At 40.9% G+C, this 16,698-nt stretch overlaps 1 protein-coding gene across 1 annotated transcript in view; it reads right to left on the minus strand.

Annotated features, from left to right (window-relative positions):
- Positions 1–3,820: 3,820 nt before the first annotated feature.
- RNF32 (ring finger protein 32) overlaps positions 3,821–16,698 on the minus strand; it is a 40,841-nt gene continuing 27,963 nt past the window's right edge. The window contains exons 7-8 of the mRNA XM_075550770.1: positions 4,452–4,619; positions 3,821–4,063 (exon numbers count right to left, since the gene is read on the minus strand). Coding sequence (XP_075406885.1) covers positions 3,821–4,063; positions 4,452–4,619 — 411 coding nt within the window. The remainder of the gene's footprint in view (positions 4,064–4,451; positions 4,620–16,698) is intronic.

Here is a 16,698-nt window from a genome sequence, read left to right on the forward strand (position 1 = left end):
TTTTGTCCAGCTGACAAGTTCTGTTAGATATCACCTTAATCCTTTTAGAAATCTTAATACAGGATGTTCTGCCCACTCTGAGGGCATGACAAAGGTATAGATGTAATATGCCACAAGGGAGTGAATAGGACCAACAATTCTAGCACAAATGCATTATGCTGCTTTTATTTTTCTCATTTAAAATTATCTGATATGCATCAGTATATATAAATGTTTGCTGGAGTTGTACAGATTCTATGTCTTATAATTTTAAAAATCTATTTTGATTTATTTTAGGATCTATTTAATTGTTTTTGTCTTGATCTGTTTACTTTTTGACAGATTAATTCTCTTACCACTTTTTTCTTTCCATCATAGTTCATATCCAATACTTACTGTGATCCTATTTGGTGCCTAAAGATTCTTGATATATATATATATATATATATATATATATATATATATATATATATACACACACACACACACTTAAGAAATATATTTACATTGAATATAATATATGAATAATAAAAATTTTAAATGCCCTCAGAGGCGCACGATGTAAGAATTCTATTCTTGGATTTGGTATTGATCTAATTATCTTCAAACAAGACATGCTAGGCTCATAATTATTGTTTGTTGCCAACGAGTGAATTCTGACTCGTGGCAAATCAGTATGTGCAGAACAGGACTGCTCATCAGAGAGAAAAAGGTCCATCCCTCCGCATGAGTTCAAACTGCTAAGCATCTAACTAGCAGTTGAGCACTTAAAGCAGTTGCTCTACTCAAGGACTCCAGAATTCTGAAATGACATGTACTTAAAAGCAAACAAGGGTGTGTGAAGAGGGGGCGCTAGGGGAATTAGCTTCACTGTCTTCAAGTGAGGGAGGAATAGCTGCATCGCAGGAGGCATTGCCACATCTGCCAAGGAGACCTCATGGGTGCTCCAACTGCTCTGACTTCTCCCATGAACCCACATTTCTTATGGCCCCCACTTGTTTCTCATCAATGACCTACATTTCATATGAGACCTGATGAAGCTGTGAATTCAACTGATGATGTAAATTGGATCAAAGTTCTCTTTATTTTTATTACCACTTCAGTTCCACAGCTGCAAGGACGGCACTCTTTTAGCATGGACAGAATGTGACTTGAACTGAAATGAGTTATTAACCTTCCCTGGTCCAGATTTACAGAGTTGAAGGCATGTTGTATTATTTGGTGGCGGCAAGGAAGTCTCCATGGAAGTAAGCCTTGCGTGGGCATGCCAGTCCAGATGGCCAAGTTTCAGTAAGAAACTTACATGGTTGGCTGTTAACTATTGCAGCAGAAAGTGCCTGAGACTCTGTGCTGAATACTCCTGGGATTTTCACTGTCATTATCTCCAATATCCAAGTCCAGCTTTCACCCCCACTGGTTTACCAGGTACTTGTTTACAGCTAACACTGATTTCTATGTAAGCAAATACTTGGTCACAAGGATCAAAAATGGATTCTGCCAACTCAAGTATGAAGGAGTTAACTGGAAGAATAGCTGATAGCTCATAGATTCCTCAAGGGAGCTGGAGAACAAGACTCACAAAACAGACAGGCTCCTGCTAAGACAATCTGTCAGTAGCAGATAAGATTGTGCCACCAGGACAATGGTACTAGGACACATCCACTGGCACACCATTGTATCACCCCCAGCACTCTGAAGAAGTCATGCATCTCTGGGACATTTTCTCTAGATTCAGAGCTGGGGTCATGGAATCAGACTGAATTGGCCTGTGCTCTATCAGGGGACAGGGAGAAACCTCTGCTTTTGGTGTTCTGATTGGAAAAGTGTTTTGCCTTGGTGTGGGGGGGTGAGTTCGGGCGCAATTCCCACACTGTATCTCCAGTGTTGTCCCCTGTAAGGCTATGGGTCAGTGAGGGATGGTGTGTCTTGTGGTGGGGCTGGCCATATTGTCCTCTTTGTGCATTGGCTGCTCTGAGCGGGATACCATCCTCAAGGCTTGGTAGACCAGGATGTGCTCCACTCTCTTTTCTCCCCCTTCATTTGCTCCAGTGTGCTCTGATCAGACACGTCCCTCTTCCTGAGCTGCAGCTTCAGTGCTGTCCTCTGAAGTAGATTCTTCTAGGGGGGAGGAATGGCTGTCCACATAGTTCGGATTGGGTCCGGCCCCTGAGACCTCTCTACTGGTTCCCTGATTCATGTTGGCATGTTGCATTCACATCTTGTACCGGGTTGAAGTCTGGTCTCTCTTTCCCTGTGGATATATAAATGATACCTTCCCCTTGCTTGGGTTAGTGCCCTGTTCCCCTGATACTCATTTCTTTACACCCCTCCTTTTTAGTTGACTACCATATATATCCCTGGATTTGGTCTGGCTCCTGCCATACTACCTTGACCTCTCTCCAGGAATGTTCTGGCTAGGACTTCCAGCGTGATGTTGAATAAGAGTGGTGATAATGGCTTGGTTGTGGGTGCTGGAGTTGTGTTGCTATGGTAGCATGGACATGGGTGGATCTGTGCTCTCGGGGTCAAGAAAAAAAAAAAACCTCTTTGAAAAAATAACTATGGTTTTGGTGGATTTTCCTGGATCTGCAGGGCCTGCCTCTTTTGGTCTTGGGACACAGGTATTATGTATTTGCAGGGGGGCAGGGTTGCAGGTGTGCAGGAAGTAGGAGAATATGAGGCAAGAAGAACAGAATATTGAAATAGATCAGAAACTAAAGGGGGGAAGAAATAAAAGTAGGAAAAGATAGGGCCACCATGTGGTTGGGGATTCCTGTTCCCCTGCCTGTACTCATCCACTACCCAGAGAGGGAAGTCTGGGAGGAGGGGTGCTTGAGAGGAAAGCAAGAAGGGAAAATGATGGAAAGCTTTGCTTGACAGTGAGGATGTCTACCTCATGCGGCCCATGAAGTCTGTTATCCATGTAGAGCCCTAGAGGCCAGCAAGGTAAGATGTTTGTCTAGTTGGGTTTGGGTTTGATTACAGGCTGGGAAGGAGAGAGAGTGCACACAGGCGGCTTGGCCACAGTGCTCAGTGCTCAAAGGTCAGAGTCAACAGGTATTGCTACCTCTGACATGAAGAAATGCTGGTGGACTTAGCTTTTCGGTTGCATTTCTGGCTGCCAGGGAGCGTAAGTCCTCCCTCCTGTTGGGATCTCTCTGGTAGTTGCTGAAGAGATAGTCCCAAGCTTGTTGCCCAGTGGTCATTGTCCCCTGAGTTTCCCGATTTGTCATTTTCTGATGTAACATTAAGTACCACTGAATATTTCTTCCCAGCTTATATATTCTAAGTGGTCAAAAATACAGTCACATAGTACCTAGAAATAAAGCAATTATTATAAGCAAGCATTAGAGGTGGCTTTAATGGAAGACATTTGAACATACCTTAATAGTATCCTCAAAGAGTCTGTTAGTCAGGCAGCATATTTAAAGTAACAGTGCAATGGGCTCTAGATTCAGAAGACTGGTGTACTGTCAAATTCTGGTTGAACTAGTTGGTGCCAATCAGAATTGACAAGTGGTCAGTAACTTTAATGCTCTTCCAAGCCAGCCCCGGATCATTCAGAAGGCTAACAATCAGTAAATGACAGGAGATCTGGACCTCAGATTTCTAGTGACTCCTCATTTATTTCACATTATTAAAGACATGCATTTCAGCTTGTTTTTTAATAGAGGAAAAATCTAAAACCAGACGAGTAGCCAGTTTTAAAAATATAGGCAGATTTCTCATGCACATGCACTAACAGTTCATTTCGACAATCAGAGTGTAGTACTTAACCCGGAATGTGTGTAATTCTTCCAAAATTAAGACATTTGTCCACAGAATTTTCCTAAATATAAATTCAGCAGTCAAGAATTTTTTTTTGATAGCAAGAGCGGCAGAGAGGACAAGTATACACTTCTCCCAAGGAAAACTCTTCTAGAGCAAGAAGACAAGTGTGGTGGAACATATGCGAGCAAGATAGGAGCACAGTCTCACGAGAACGCTGCCTGTGGCTCTCCTCTGGGGACACGCCCTGCCAGTGACTGTGCACCGAGAGTGGGGTGAGGCAAATGGAGCACTCGTAGATCTCCTGATGCAGCGCCTGCGACAAAGGGGAGGACAGGAGTTTGGTTATGGGGGCCTATCGGTCTCTTCATAACTGAAAGTGACTTAATTTAACTGTGCTAAAATGAGTGATATTTTCCTTAAACATTTGCAGTTTTCATAAAATGATATATTCCAATTAGGATGTGTAAAGTGCAGGGATCTTGGGAATAATCAGTGTCCTCATGGCTAAGGCCCAAGGGAGCCTTTGGGCCTCATTGCTGGTACGAGGCCACAGCTAGGCAGAAAATATTCTGGGCTTGGCATTGCTAGGCTTTACCCTAAAAGTAATGTTCTAGAAATGAACAAAACCTAGCTAAACTTTCCCTCAAACATAACTCTGTGTCAAATTCTTGGTCACTGGTGTGATTGTTGATGAGGCTTACCCGAGTTTGAATTTTCTCCCAGTCCTTTTCTGTGATTCCATGGCCACATTTTTCATCCAGCTGCTGGAGAATGCGTCTATTAATAGCTAAGCAGTGATCAATTTCTGAAAAGAGCTCATCTATGTTTGTGTCATATGAACATAATATTCGGTGACTGATTTCTGTGAACTGAGAAGGACAAAAAAAGGAGGGGAAAACTTACACGTTGATTTTAAAAGTTTGGGTATAGACGTAAGGGAGGAACTTTCTTGAGTCCTTAAATCTCTGTTTTTTAAAGTTAATGTTGTGGTAAAAGGTCTTACATAGCTATTTACCTAAAGAGCAAATCCAGATAATACAAAGGGCCTTAGTGGAAAGATATTAAAAAATTCCATGGGGTCTTTGACGCCCTCCTGTATCTATAGCCAGATTAACAAAACAATTAGATTGGTGGTAAATCCCAGGAGTACATTTGAAATAAAAAATTGAAATCAATTAGAATTTTACAATCTTAGTCCTATCTTATAATTATCCTGTTCTGGAATTGTTTTACTTTAACTTATTGAGGGCTTTCACTGTACAGTGTCAGTTTCCTAGTGCTAATCTGTTAGTACACTGTGGGTTTCCTAGTGCTAAGGTCTGGTGATTGGAAACTAGACCCAGCTTACAACTTTTTGCTTGCTGGTCAAATGTTGTTGTTAGGTGTTGATAGGGCAAACCCTTGACTCCTGCTGGCATCCTCACAATTGGTGCTATGTTTGAGACGGCTGTTGCAGCCGCTGTGTCCATCCATTTCATCGAAGATCTTTTTTCGATGCTCCTTCATTTTACCAAGCATGAGTCCTCTTCCAGGGACTGGGCTTCCTGGATAACATGTCCAAAGTATGTGAGATGAGGGCTCACCACCCTCACATATAAGGAGCACCTTTTTTGGTTGGTTCATTTGTATTTATTTATTTTTGGGTTATTTTGTTAGTAGTTGGGGGTTATAGTATACATCTTAGTTTAAAGCAATCTAGTTTAGGACAATACTGAGTTCCAATAGTATGCATGCACTTTTTATTTAAAAAATCATTTTATTGGGGGCACGTATAACTCTTATCACAATCCATACATCCATCCATTGTGCCAAGTACATTTGTTGCCATCATCAGTCTCAAAACATTTGCCTTCTCCTTGAGCCCTTGGTATCAGCTCTTCATTTTTTCCTCCCTCCCCACCCCTCCCTCATGAACCCTTGGTAATTTATAATTATTATTTTGTCATGTCTTACACTGTCTGGTGTCTCCCTTCACCCACTTTTCTATTGTCCATCCCCCAGGGAGGGGCATATATGTAGATCCTTGTGATTGGTTCCCCCTTTCTACCCCGCCTTCCCTCTACCCTACCAGTATCACCACTCTCACCACTGGTCCTGAGGGTTTCTTCTGTCCTGGATTCCCTGTGCTTCCAGTTCCTATCTGTACCAGTGTACAGCTGGATTTGTAAAGTAGAATTGGATCATGATAGTGGTGGGGAGGAAGCATTTAAGAACTAGAGGAAAGTTGTATGTTTCATCGTTGCTACACTGCACCCTGACTGGCTCGTCTCCTCCCTGCGACCCTTCTGTAAGGGGATGATAAGGATCATCCTTGCTGTATTTCTTCCAAAACTGATTTAGTTGCTCTTTGGGTAGTCCATGGTATTTGCAATGTACTTTACCAGCACCGCAATTCAAATGCACGGGTTCTCCTTCAGTCTCTCATCTGAGGCAATTGAAAATCCCACGGCTCGAGTCAGATGTGTCAACCTTGTTCTTCAACTCGCTAAGAAAGGTTTTGTGCAGCAGATTTGCCCAAGGCAATATGGTGACAGATTTCTTGACTGTTGTTTCCATGAGCACTGATTATGGATTCAAGTAAAACAAAATCCTGGACATTTTCAGTCTTTTCTCCATTTATCATCATGGTATTTTTTGGTCCAGTTGTGAGCATTTTGGTTCTGCTTACATTGAGTTGCAATCCATACTGAAGGGTGACTGATGTCCATGATATTCATCAGCATGTGTTTCAAGGGCTCTTCGCTTTCAGCAAGCAAAGTCATGTCATCTGTGTGTCTCATTGTTAATAAGCCTTCCTCCAATCTGACACATTGTTTTTCTTCCCATGGTCCAACTTCTTAGGTTATGTTCTCAACATACAGATTTTAAAGATGCGATCAAAGGACACAATCCTGATGTGCACGTTTCCTGATTCTAAATCATACAGTACTTCCTTGTTCTGATTGAAACAGCTGCCACGCAAAGGTTCTGCATGAGCATATTGTACTTTTTGTTTTTTAAATAAAATTGTCCTCTTTTAAGATAAAAACAAAACACATAACCTCAGTGCCAGCAAGTCAATGCCTATTCATAGTGACCGTATAGGACAGAGTAGAATGGCCCTTGTGGGTTTCCACAACCATGACTCTTGACAGTAGTAAAAGCCCAATCTTTCTCCAGAGGAGCAGGCTGGTTGTTTCGAACTGCTGACCTTGCAGAGAGCGTCCCATTGAGTAACCATTATGTCACCAGGGCTCCTTCTCAGATCCAGCTATTTAAAACCCTGTGGAGTTAAGTACAGTTTTACTCTGAATGCACGTGGAGCCAGAATGGACTGGACACCAATGGCTTTGAGTTTTGATGTGGTCAGTGCACTGTACTAAACCCTTGAGAGGATTTAAAGATTAAATGGAGATAAACTCTTTTTAACAAAATGCTAGGTGAAAATTTTAATAGCGCCCTGAACGGCACAAACAGTTTGTGCTCAGTTACTTGTCAGGGCCAACCCTCCCAGTGACCCCATGGAAGTCAGAGCGGGGAATCTGCTTCCACGGAGAACAACTCTTCTCAGGAACACGGGGATTCCCATGGGCTGGAGTTTACTAGATGGCAACAGTTTCTGTTCATTTAAAAAAATCTTTTCAATGTGATGTATAACATTCCTTGCCTTCCAGCAATTGATAGTCTAGAAAAATAAAGAAATATGTGCTAATAGTAACTACTCAGGGCCGAATAGGATATCAGAAAACACTTCGGCTGGGTTAGTATAGGCTAAGAAGAGTCCCTGGGTGGCACACATGGCTAAATACTAGGCTGCTAACCAAAAGGGTGGCAGTTCAAGCCCCGAGGCACCTTTGAAGAAAGGCCTGCTACTCTGCTTTCAAAAGGTCACAGCCATGCAAACGCTTTGGAGGGCAGTTCTAGAGTGTCCGTCCAACTGACTGACCTCGGAAACGCTTTCCCCACGGGAGCACTCAAAATTTACTCAGCAACCAGCTCATGCAAACCTGTCTCTGATGGAGACCCCTTTCCGCCCTCTGTTTATCCCCCAACAAAGGGGTTCTCTTGTCTACTCAGAAGTCTCCAAGAGGTTTCCCTAGTGTGGGAGCACTCGCTTGTGCCCTCTGAAGGGAGCAACACTGCTCTTCTGTTCTTGAAAAGCGGCAAACCCCCCTTGCAGGGGGTCCGAGCTGCTCTTCCCTGGGCCTGGCCCATTTCCTCTCTCTTCATTTAAGTTTTTCTTCAAATTCCATCTCTTCGGCAACTTTCACCTTCTTTCAAAAGCCTTCTTCCCCAGCTCCCTCTCCACCCTCTTACTCTTCATATTTGCATTCATGATATTTATTACTGCTTGACATTTCTAGATTGAACACAATATTTGATGTGTTGTCTTTCTCACCCCACTCCCTGAAGTCAGGGTGTCACTCGGGGCAGCTAGTGTTTGTTCCTCCAGCACTTCGGATGGGAAGCAGGATAGACACCACCCCTGCACATTGGAGGAGCGAGAGGACTGTCCGTGCCCACACTGCATATCCCTGCGGAGGAGCTGAAATCCTGCTAGCTGATCATTTAGAATTAAGTTCTGCAATGTGCAAAAACTCCAGGGGTCAGTCTCTAAAAGCAGTTTTGATTCATTTTAAAGCTATTAAACTGCTTAGTAAACTTTCCATTTATATATTATTTTGTTTCCATTTTATTTATTTTTGTCTTAGTTTTCTTTTTATTATTATTTTCTCATCTATTTATTGGGCCATTTCCACTTTAAGATTCATTCAGAAATATATCATTTTCAAATTTGCTCCCAAATCTTACTTCATTTAAGCAAACAAAGCATATTTTTTTCAATGAGAAAACTAATAATTCTACTTAATGGCAGTTAGACACAATTAAAATAACTTATCCAATCTGTATGAAATATTTTCGACTTTCCCACTTGTAATTGCTGCACTGTGAGTGGTAAAAATGATTATGACACTTTCTAAAAGGATTGGGCCTCAAATTAGTTTAGGATTGCTTTACTTTTATATAATACACAGGCACTGTGAAGCCCTGGTAGCTCAATAGTTACACGTGGGGCTGTGATCTGCAAGGTCCCGAGTTTGAAACCACCAATCTCTCTGCAGGAGAAAGAGGAGGCTTTCCACTCTTGTAACGAATGACAGTTTTGGAAGCTCACAAGACAGTTCTACCCTGTCCTATAGGGGTCACTGTGAGTCGGCATCGACTCGGTGGCAGTGAGTTTTGTTTTTCCCCTTTAGGAGCAGGAGATCTGCAGATAGACAGAGTCTCACCAGAGAGGGATTTTGAAAATTGCCGGAAAGGATATGATGGCGACAAACCTGGTGATTTCATGCTGCAGGACCATAGGGACGGACTTAGAAGAGACCAGGAGAAGGATGAGGAGAAGGAAAGCGCCTGACAGAACTCTGACAAGATTTAGGAGTTGGGAGGGAGGCTCAGGGGAAGGAAGACATGAGGAATATGTAAGAGTCAAAGGCTGGGGAAGTGCAGCCATGCCTAAAAACCACAGGGCCCTCCCTGTAGCACGGCGCGGTGGGCAAGGACTGAATTGCAAGGTTAGCAGGTCAGACGGCGAGAGAAAGAGGACACTTCTCCATCACAGATGTCGTCTCGGTCATTACCAGTCCCCCACGGCTCCCTGCAGTGGGTTTGGGTTCTGTGGGGAACTCAGGCAATTTTTCTAGCTGTTTTTCTTCCATCATCCTTGCTCTCAATACTCCCTGTCAGTGGTTCTCAACCTTCCTAATGCCGTGACCCCTTAATACAGTTCCTCATGTTGTGGTGACCCTCCCAACCATCAAATTATTTTCGTTGCTACTTCATCACTCTCATTTTGCTACTGTTATGATTCGGGTGACCCCTGTCAAAGGGTCATTTGACCCCCAAAGGGGTCACAAGCCACAGGTTGAGAACCGCTGCTCTAGGTTGTATATCCTTGAATGTATATCTTTAGGACACTGAAGATAGAGGGTCACTATACCTACAGAGTGTGTTTGCAGCAGCTGAATTGCTTGATCAAAACCTTTCAGGAGTTTCTGCCGGCTCCCATCCTATTCCTCAGTACTTTCCTATGTGACTCTTCTGGTGTGACCACACTGGTTTCATCAGTCCGTGCATAACTCTGATATTTTTGTTTCCATACTTCATTCGTTTGAATGATTACTGAACATTCGCCAGATGCTTCCTAGTCTACATCGGCTCGGAGTGATTGCTCTTCCCTCACTTCTTGTGACTCCGGTAAGAAACTCCTGCCCCTTCACTTGGCACTTACCACCCGCTAGCGGGAGTTATCTCTTTCCTGTGTGTATTGCTTATCACTTCAAATAAGTACCTGACATTCAGTGAGGCACCCGACTCCTCTTTGTATAACCCAATGCCCTGTGCATCATTCCGTAGCACTGTGATTTTCACGTCTGTGCTAGATTAGCAACGAGGGCACATCTGTGGCTAAAATGTGTACATACCAAAGGAGGGCAGGACTCTTCTCTTCTTGCAGATGCTTTGAAAAAGAAAAATAAGAGGAATGCCTGTTCTGCAATGACTTTGAGGTCACTTTCAGGGCCAGCCTTCTATAAAAAGCCACATCTAGCCTTGCATATTGACATGAGCATACATTGTTTGGTGGCAAACTTCTGAAAGGGAGCCAGGATTCACTGTCCTTGCTCTTGTAGCTTCAGCTATTTAAAAGTTAAGAAATTAGTATCTATTTATTGGCGCCTTCTTGAGTCAATTCAAAGCATTTCTTTTAAGGGTAAGTGATTGTTCAATAATCTTAAATGCTAAATTTGTGTGTGTTGGAGACCCCTTCTTCATTTACTTCCCTATAGTTTGTATGGGCCAAATGATCTTTGTAATTAAAAGGGCCATGTCTGACCCCCCCCCCCCAAATACAACTGAGGTTTAGTTTTGAAACTAATGGCTAATATTATGAATTTTATAAACATTAAGGAGCCCTGGTGACACTGACTGAGCACTGGGCTATTCACCAAGAGCTCAGGGACTCTAAGGCACCAGCGGCTGCCCGGGAGTAAAATGGAGTGGTGTGGCGGTGTTACAGGGAATTTCCATAAAGATTCCAGCCTTGGAAACCCTGCGAGACAGTGCCATCCGGAGCCAGAATCCACTCGATTGAACAACTGCAGGAGCAGACACAGGCACTAAAGATTCCATTTGTACAATGAATGAATGAATGATGATTTTTTTCCTTTCAGTCTCATGTATTTCATATATTTTATAACTCAAGTGACTAAGAGTTTGTGTTATGGCTGATACAAAGCAATCTCTGGTCATTTACAAGTAACATACCAGCTAAACATTGCAAAAAAAAAAAAAACAAAAGGACCTAGGTGAACTTTGTTTACCCAAGAGGCCTTTGTAAGTGATCCATCTTAATGTCAGCAAATTGCTTACTAATGTGTTGACTTCTGGCAATCCTCAAAGCAAAATGAAAAGCCTGGAATTTACAGCATATCAATGAATCAGGTGATAAGCTTTTACTGGTTTAATATCCTTCTAGTCTTGCTGCTTGGAGCCACTTCAAGTTAGTAACAGAATGTTTGCCATCTCTATGTGATAAAGGAAGTCAAAGGACTAAACAAACTTTAAGCCATTATGCTGTTTGGTGAGATTTAAATGAAAATTGTAAGAGAAATCACTTGCAAGGAGGGTGTGGGGGCAAGGAGAAGCTAAAGTCAACCACATCATTTCACAAATCGCTAACCTAACTTTTAAACAATGGCTGGCCAGGCCTTTAAGCTTGGGTGGGGATAATTTAATGCATTTTGGAAAGTTTTAATTGTAGCAATAAAGACCATACCTCAATTATATGACATATGCTAGCCGAATTCCAGATAAGGATCAAAGGCATTCAAGGACCAAACCTCTGCATTCTGGGCAACACTTTGGGCTTCTGTACACACGGTGACAGATATTAGCATAACAGCTCCAGTGACCTTTCCAAGCCTCTTTGATCTGAGTTAGTCAAAACTTGAATGGAGGAGTGTATTAGGACTACTGTATCATCCCCAAACAATTCAAATAGCGTCACCGACAACGGAATTTTAGCTGGATTTGAATTTCAGACATGTAAGAGTACAAAACTCAACATTTGACCTTTTTAGTTCTTATCACGCGACTTCAATGCATCGAAAAGAACTGACATGGTCTTTTACATCGCCTCTAACTTTGCTGTGTTCAGTCTTGGTGGGAATGGAGCAAGGCTGTTGAAAAGCACGGAGCACTTCGGAAAGCAATCCTCAGAGATCGAAGTGTTCCTAGTTGCAGAAAGATGGCCTCTCCAGTTTATGAAGTCATTAACATTCAATAGATGCATGGAAACTGAAATAGAAAGTGCTTGCTTAACTCTCCTTGAAAAATAGGAGCAAAAATGCTAGGCCACAGTTCCTTTACAAGTCAGATAAATTGATAAATTAGAAGCTGAGCTAATCTAATCTAATCTAATCTAAAGTATTAAGAACATATCCATCATGGCTAGAAAATGTTTCTTAATTTATTATGACTAGGAAGACTAAATTAAATATTGCCCCTCTCTGCCTTATTTTTTTCATTGATTAGACTTTAAAAAAATTCATTTTATTGGGGGCTCGTACAGCTCTTATCACAATCCATACATCCATCCATTGTGTCAAGCACATTTGTATATTTATTGCCATCATTTTCAAAACATTTGCTTTCTATTTGAGCTCCTCATTTTTCCCTCCCTCGCCCACCTTCACTCCCTCATGAACCCTTGATAATTTAAAATTTTTTTCTTCATATCTTACACTAACCATTGTCTCCCTTTGCCCACTTTTCTGTTGTCCATCCCCCTGGGAGGGGGTTATAGGTAGATCATGGTGATCGGTTCCCCCTTTTTCCTCCCACCTACCCCCTCCCCTCCTGGAATTGCTAGTCTCATTTTTAGTGATTAAACTTCTTTTCCCCTCAAAGTACATGGTCTTGGGTAGTGGTTTCCAAGTTTTCATGCCTCTACAGTAAAGCTATAAAAATCAATCCAATTAATGACATTCAAGGAATGTCCTTTATATGGACTTCCTCGAAAGCAGTGTGTTTTTATTTTACACGAAGTTATTCTGATGGTTTGTATGTGTTTTGTTCATAATAACCATCATTATTTGGATGCTTTGTATGTGTTTTGTTGACTCTGATGGTTTGTATGTATTTTGTTAAAATAAAAACTTTAAGAAGTTGGTGATGACTTTGTCAGGGCCGCACATTTCTCTTTTACGGTTCCATACAGTCCAGAAGTCTAGAAACCACTGGAAAACAGAATTGAAATGAGAGAAAGGAGAATCAGTTCCAACTTCTTGCTTTTGTGGCCTGGCAGAGGCAAGGAATCCTGCATTTATCTAGTTTTAACTTTGGGATGTATCGCATGGTTTATCTCTAGACCTGTCATTTCTTTTTTTTTTTAAATTAAAAATAAAATTTCTTGCCATCCACTTCACATCCACCAGTGGTCAGAACGAAGATGGGGTTAGAAACGTGGTCTGTGGTCACACACTATAGCCCTGGATGGAAAAAAACAAAATCTACTGTGGTTCCACAGATAATTGAGAACTTACTCTATTTGATGCTTTTGATGATTGCACACTTTTGTTTTTTTCCCATTTCCAATTCCTGGAGTTTAGAGGTCTTTGATCACTCATAGATCTGAAGTGTCAGGCACATTTAAGTTGGGGGCAGAAGAGTGAGGTCAATAGGCCTTTGGAAAGACAGATGAGGACATCCTAGACTAAGTCTCAAAAGGCAAAACTGAAAGACAAGCTCAAGTGGAAACCTGGCATTTCTGGAAAGCCTGTATTCCAAAGTCAGTCTTGCACCCACAGGAGGCTTAATCAAGCCATTGCTCACGTCAGCTTGGGACTTCCTTCCTTTTTCATGGCTGTGTTACTAGCAAGACTATAGACACTGGTGCTTCTCTAAGTGGCTCTCTTTTCCGTTCATATTTTCCGTTCTGAACACTCCGAAGTACAAAGTAAGGAATTACAGAGACAATCTGAAGTGTGAGTTGAGAACAAGGGAGACCAACAGTTATATTTTGATTTTAAATATCTTAATTTGTGTTTAGAAATGGATTGTACCTTTGAGCTTATGTTACACAAAGTGTCTTGATGGCTATTTAAAACAGCTTAAATGCATTATCAAGTGAACTGCACTTAAAAGCTTGTGTCTAGATGTAAACAATAAAATTCTGTTTCTACTATTAGAAAAGTGATATATAATTACATTTTTACAATAGGGTGTGCTATTAAACTAGATGAAGATAAAAGGCCTTCTGTGGGTGACTGTGGATAGTGATGATGTTTGGTCTTACTAAGTCAGGAATGGACATTTTACATTTATTGGTTACAAAGCTGTTTTAACTTTGGACTGTAAAATGCTTATTCCACTTACATAACTAGATCTTTTTTTAAAAGCAAAAGCAAACAGTCACAACTCCTAAACTTTTACACACACACACACACACACACACACACGTACATAAGGAGCGCTGGTTGTCGAGTGGCTAAGCATTTGGCAACTAATTAACAGGCTGGCAGAGAACACGCGCACTGCTATAGATAAGAGCCCGCGACACAGGGGATCCAGGAAGGGAAAACTCTTCGGGGTCAATAATCAGAGTAGAGATACCAGGAGGGTTAGGGGAAGGTGGGGGGACAAAAGGGGAATCGATCACAAGGATCAACATACAACCCCCTCCCAGGGGGACAAACAATGGAAAAGTGGGTGAACGGTGACAGAGGACGATGTAAGATATGAAAATAATAATCTATAACTTAACAAGGGTTCCTGAGGGAGGGGGAGAGAGTAGGGGGAAAAGGAGGAGCTGATATCAAGGGCTCAAGTAGAAAGAAGATGCTTTGAAAATGATGATGGCAGCATACATGCAAATTGTGCTTGACAATGGATGAGAGTATGGATTGTGATAAGAGATGTAAGTGCCCCCAATAAAAATATTTTTAAAAAAAGGCTGGCAGTTCAAATCCACCAGTTGTGCTGTGGGCGAAAAATGGGGCAGTCTGCTTCCATAAAGTTGACAGCCCGGGAAAACCAGTGTGGGCAATGCTACTCTGTCCTGTGACGTCATTTAGGGGTTGGCATGGACTTGGCAGTGGGGCAGTTTCAAATGCATTTTCGTATTGTTTTCTACACTCTGGCCTTTAGAGGATAGTGAAGATCATTAAGCAATCATTCAAAATACAGAGTCAAGCATCTGATTTTGAGTTCTACACCCATCATCTTAGAGTTCTCAGCTTCACAGCGAATACCTAATCTATTTGTCATCCTCACGATTATCTCCTATGCCTAACAAAGTACAAAGATACCCAGCAAACGTATTTTACTATATTCATTTTAAGAAGCCCAGGTGGTGTAGTGGTCTATGTATTAGGCTGCTGACTGCAAGGTCAGAAGTTCAAAACCACCAGCCATGCACTGTGAGAAAGACGAGGCTTTCTACTCCTCTAAAGATTGACAGTCTTGGAAACTCACAGGGACAGACCTACTCTGATCTATAGGGTTATTGCTTGAATGGCAATAATGATATTCACTTTATTCATTCATTTGAACATATAGATATTTAATCCACTGGGGCTATGGTATGAAGTACAGTTCTCCTTTTCTCTATCAAAGCAGCTTGTTCCCTAAATTAATTTCTTTTCCCAATTGTTCTCCTCCATGAATATGAAGTCTCACCTTTGTTATTGTTGTTACTATTCATAACCATCCTACCTAAAACAGAATGAAAACCACTGACCTGTCCCATGCCATCCTCACAATTGTTGTTTGTGCCCCCAGTGTTGCAGCTAGAGTGTCATCCATCACCTGTACCATAGACCATGAAGCCAAGTCAACCTGGATATGTGACTTTTGACTGTTTTGTCAGTTTTCTGTTTATTAATTATCTAAATTATGTACATATATGAGTATCTAACAGGGCTGTTCTAGCTTATTAATCTTTCTTTTGAAAAATTATTAGCTATTCATACTCAGATCAACTTTAGAATTAATTTATAAAATGCCAAGTGCATATCCAATCTTGCTCCTTTGGGTGTTAGACAGAAATTACATGATATTTATGCAGTATTAAGAAAATGGTTATTTTTACTCACATCCAACATAAAATGTCAGTCATTTTACTTAAGTCTTTTATTATAATCAGAAAAGTTTTTTTTCTTATCAGTGCCTTACACACTCCTTGTTAATTGTATTTTTAAATAGTTGCTATTTTAAAGGGGTCATTTAAGATTGCATTTTATTTCTGGTTATTGCTACTATAAAGGGAAAAATGGGCTGTTGGATATTTATCTTAAACTTGATCATGCCAAATAATGTAATTTCAATAGTAGTTTCAGATTTAATGACCTAAAGTTGTATACAACATTTTCTTATAATTTAAAAATTATTTCTTCTCTTCCTCTAAAGCATCCTGCTTTATCAAGCTTATTTTAACCTTGGTGAGACTATATCTCATATTTATTTTTAAATCCCAGTGAGTTATTTATAGTTGTATCATAGTCTTTCTAAAAGCAATTGACTTCACTTGCCAGTCTTATTTTTCTTAATAAATTACTTTTTAAAAATCGATTACTTTCTGGTTTTTATTTTATTATGTTGTTCTTCAACTTTTTTACTTGAACAGTTTATTATTTTTAATCTTTTAAATTCAAAATAAGATGCACTTGGCACTATTTCTGCTTTAGCTATAATTACTATAGAATATATTAGAGTTTGCATTGTCATGATAGCCAAATAGCCTGTAATATAGATTCACCATTTCCAAACACACTTTAAAATTCATTGATTTTATTCACTTGTTCGACTTTTGTTTTTGTCTTGTTTTTCTTTGGACAGTCCTTTACAGAAAACATTTTCATTTCAATCGTGTCTCTAATAGGCACTTGATCATTACTTTTCAATGCAATC

This window comes from Tenrec ecaudatus, chromosome 5 (assembly GCF_050624435.1).
Source record: "Tenrec ecaudatus isolate mTenEca1 chromosome 5, mTenEca1.hap1, whole genome shotgun sequence".
Classification (NCBI taxonomy): domain Eukaryota; kingdom Metazoa; phylum Chordata; class Mammalia; order Afrosoricida; family Tenrecidae; genus Tenrec; species Tenrec ecaudatus.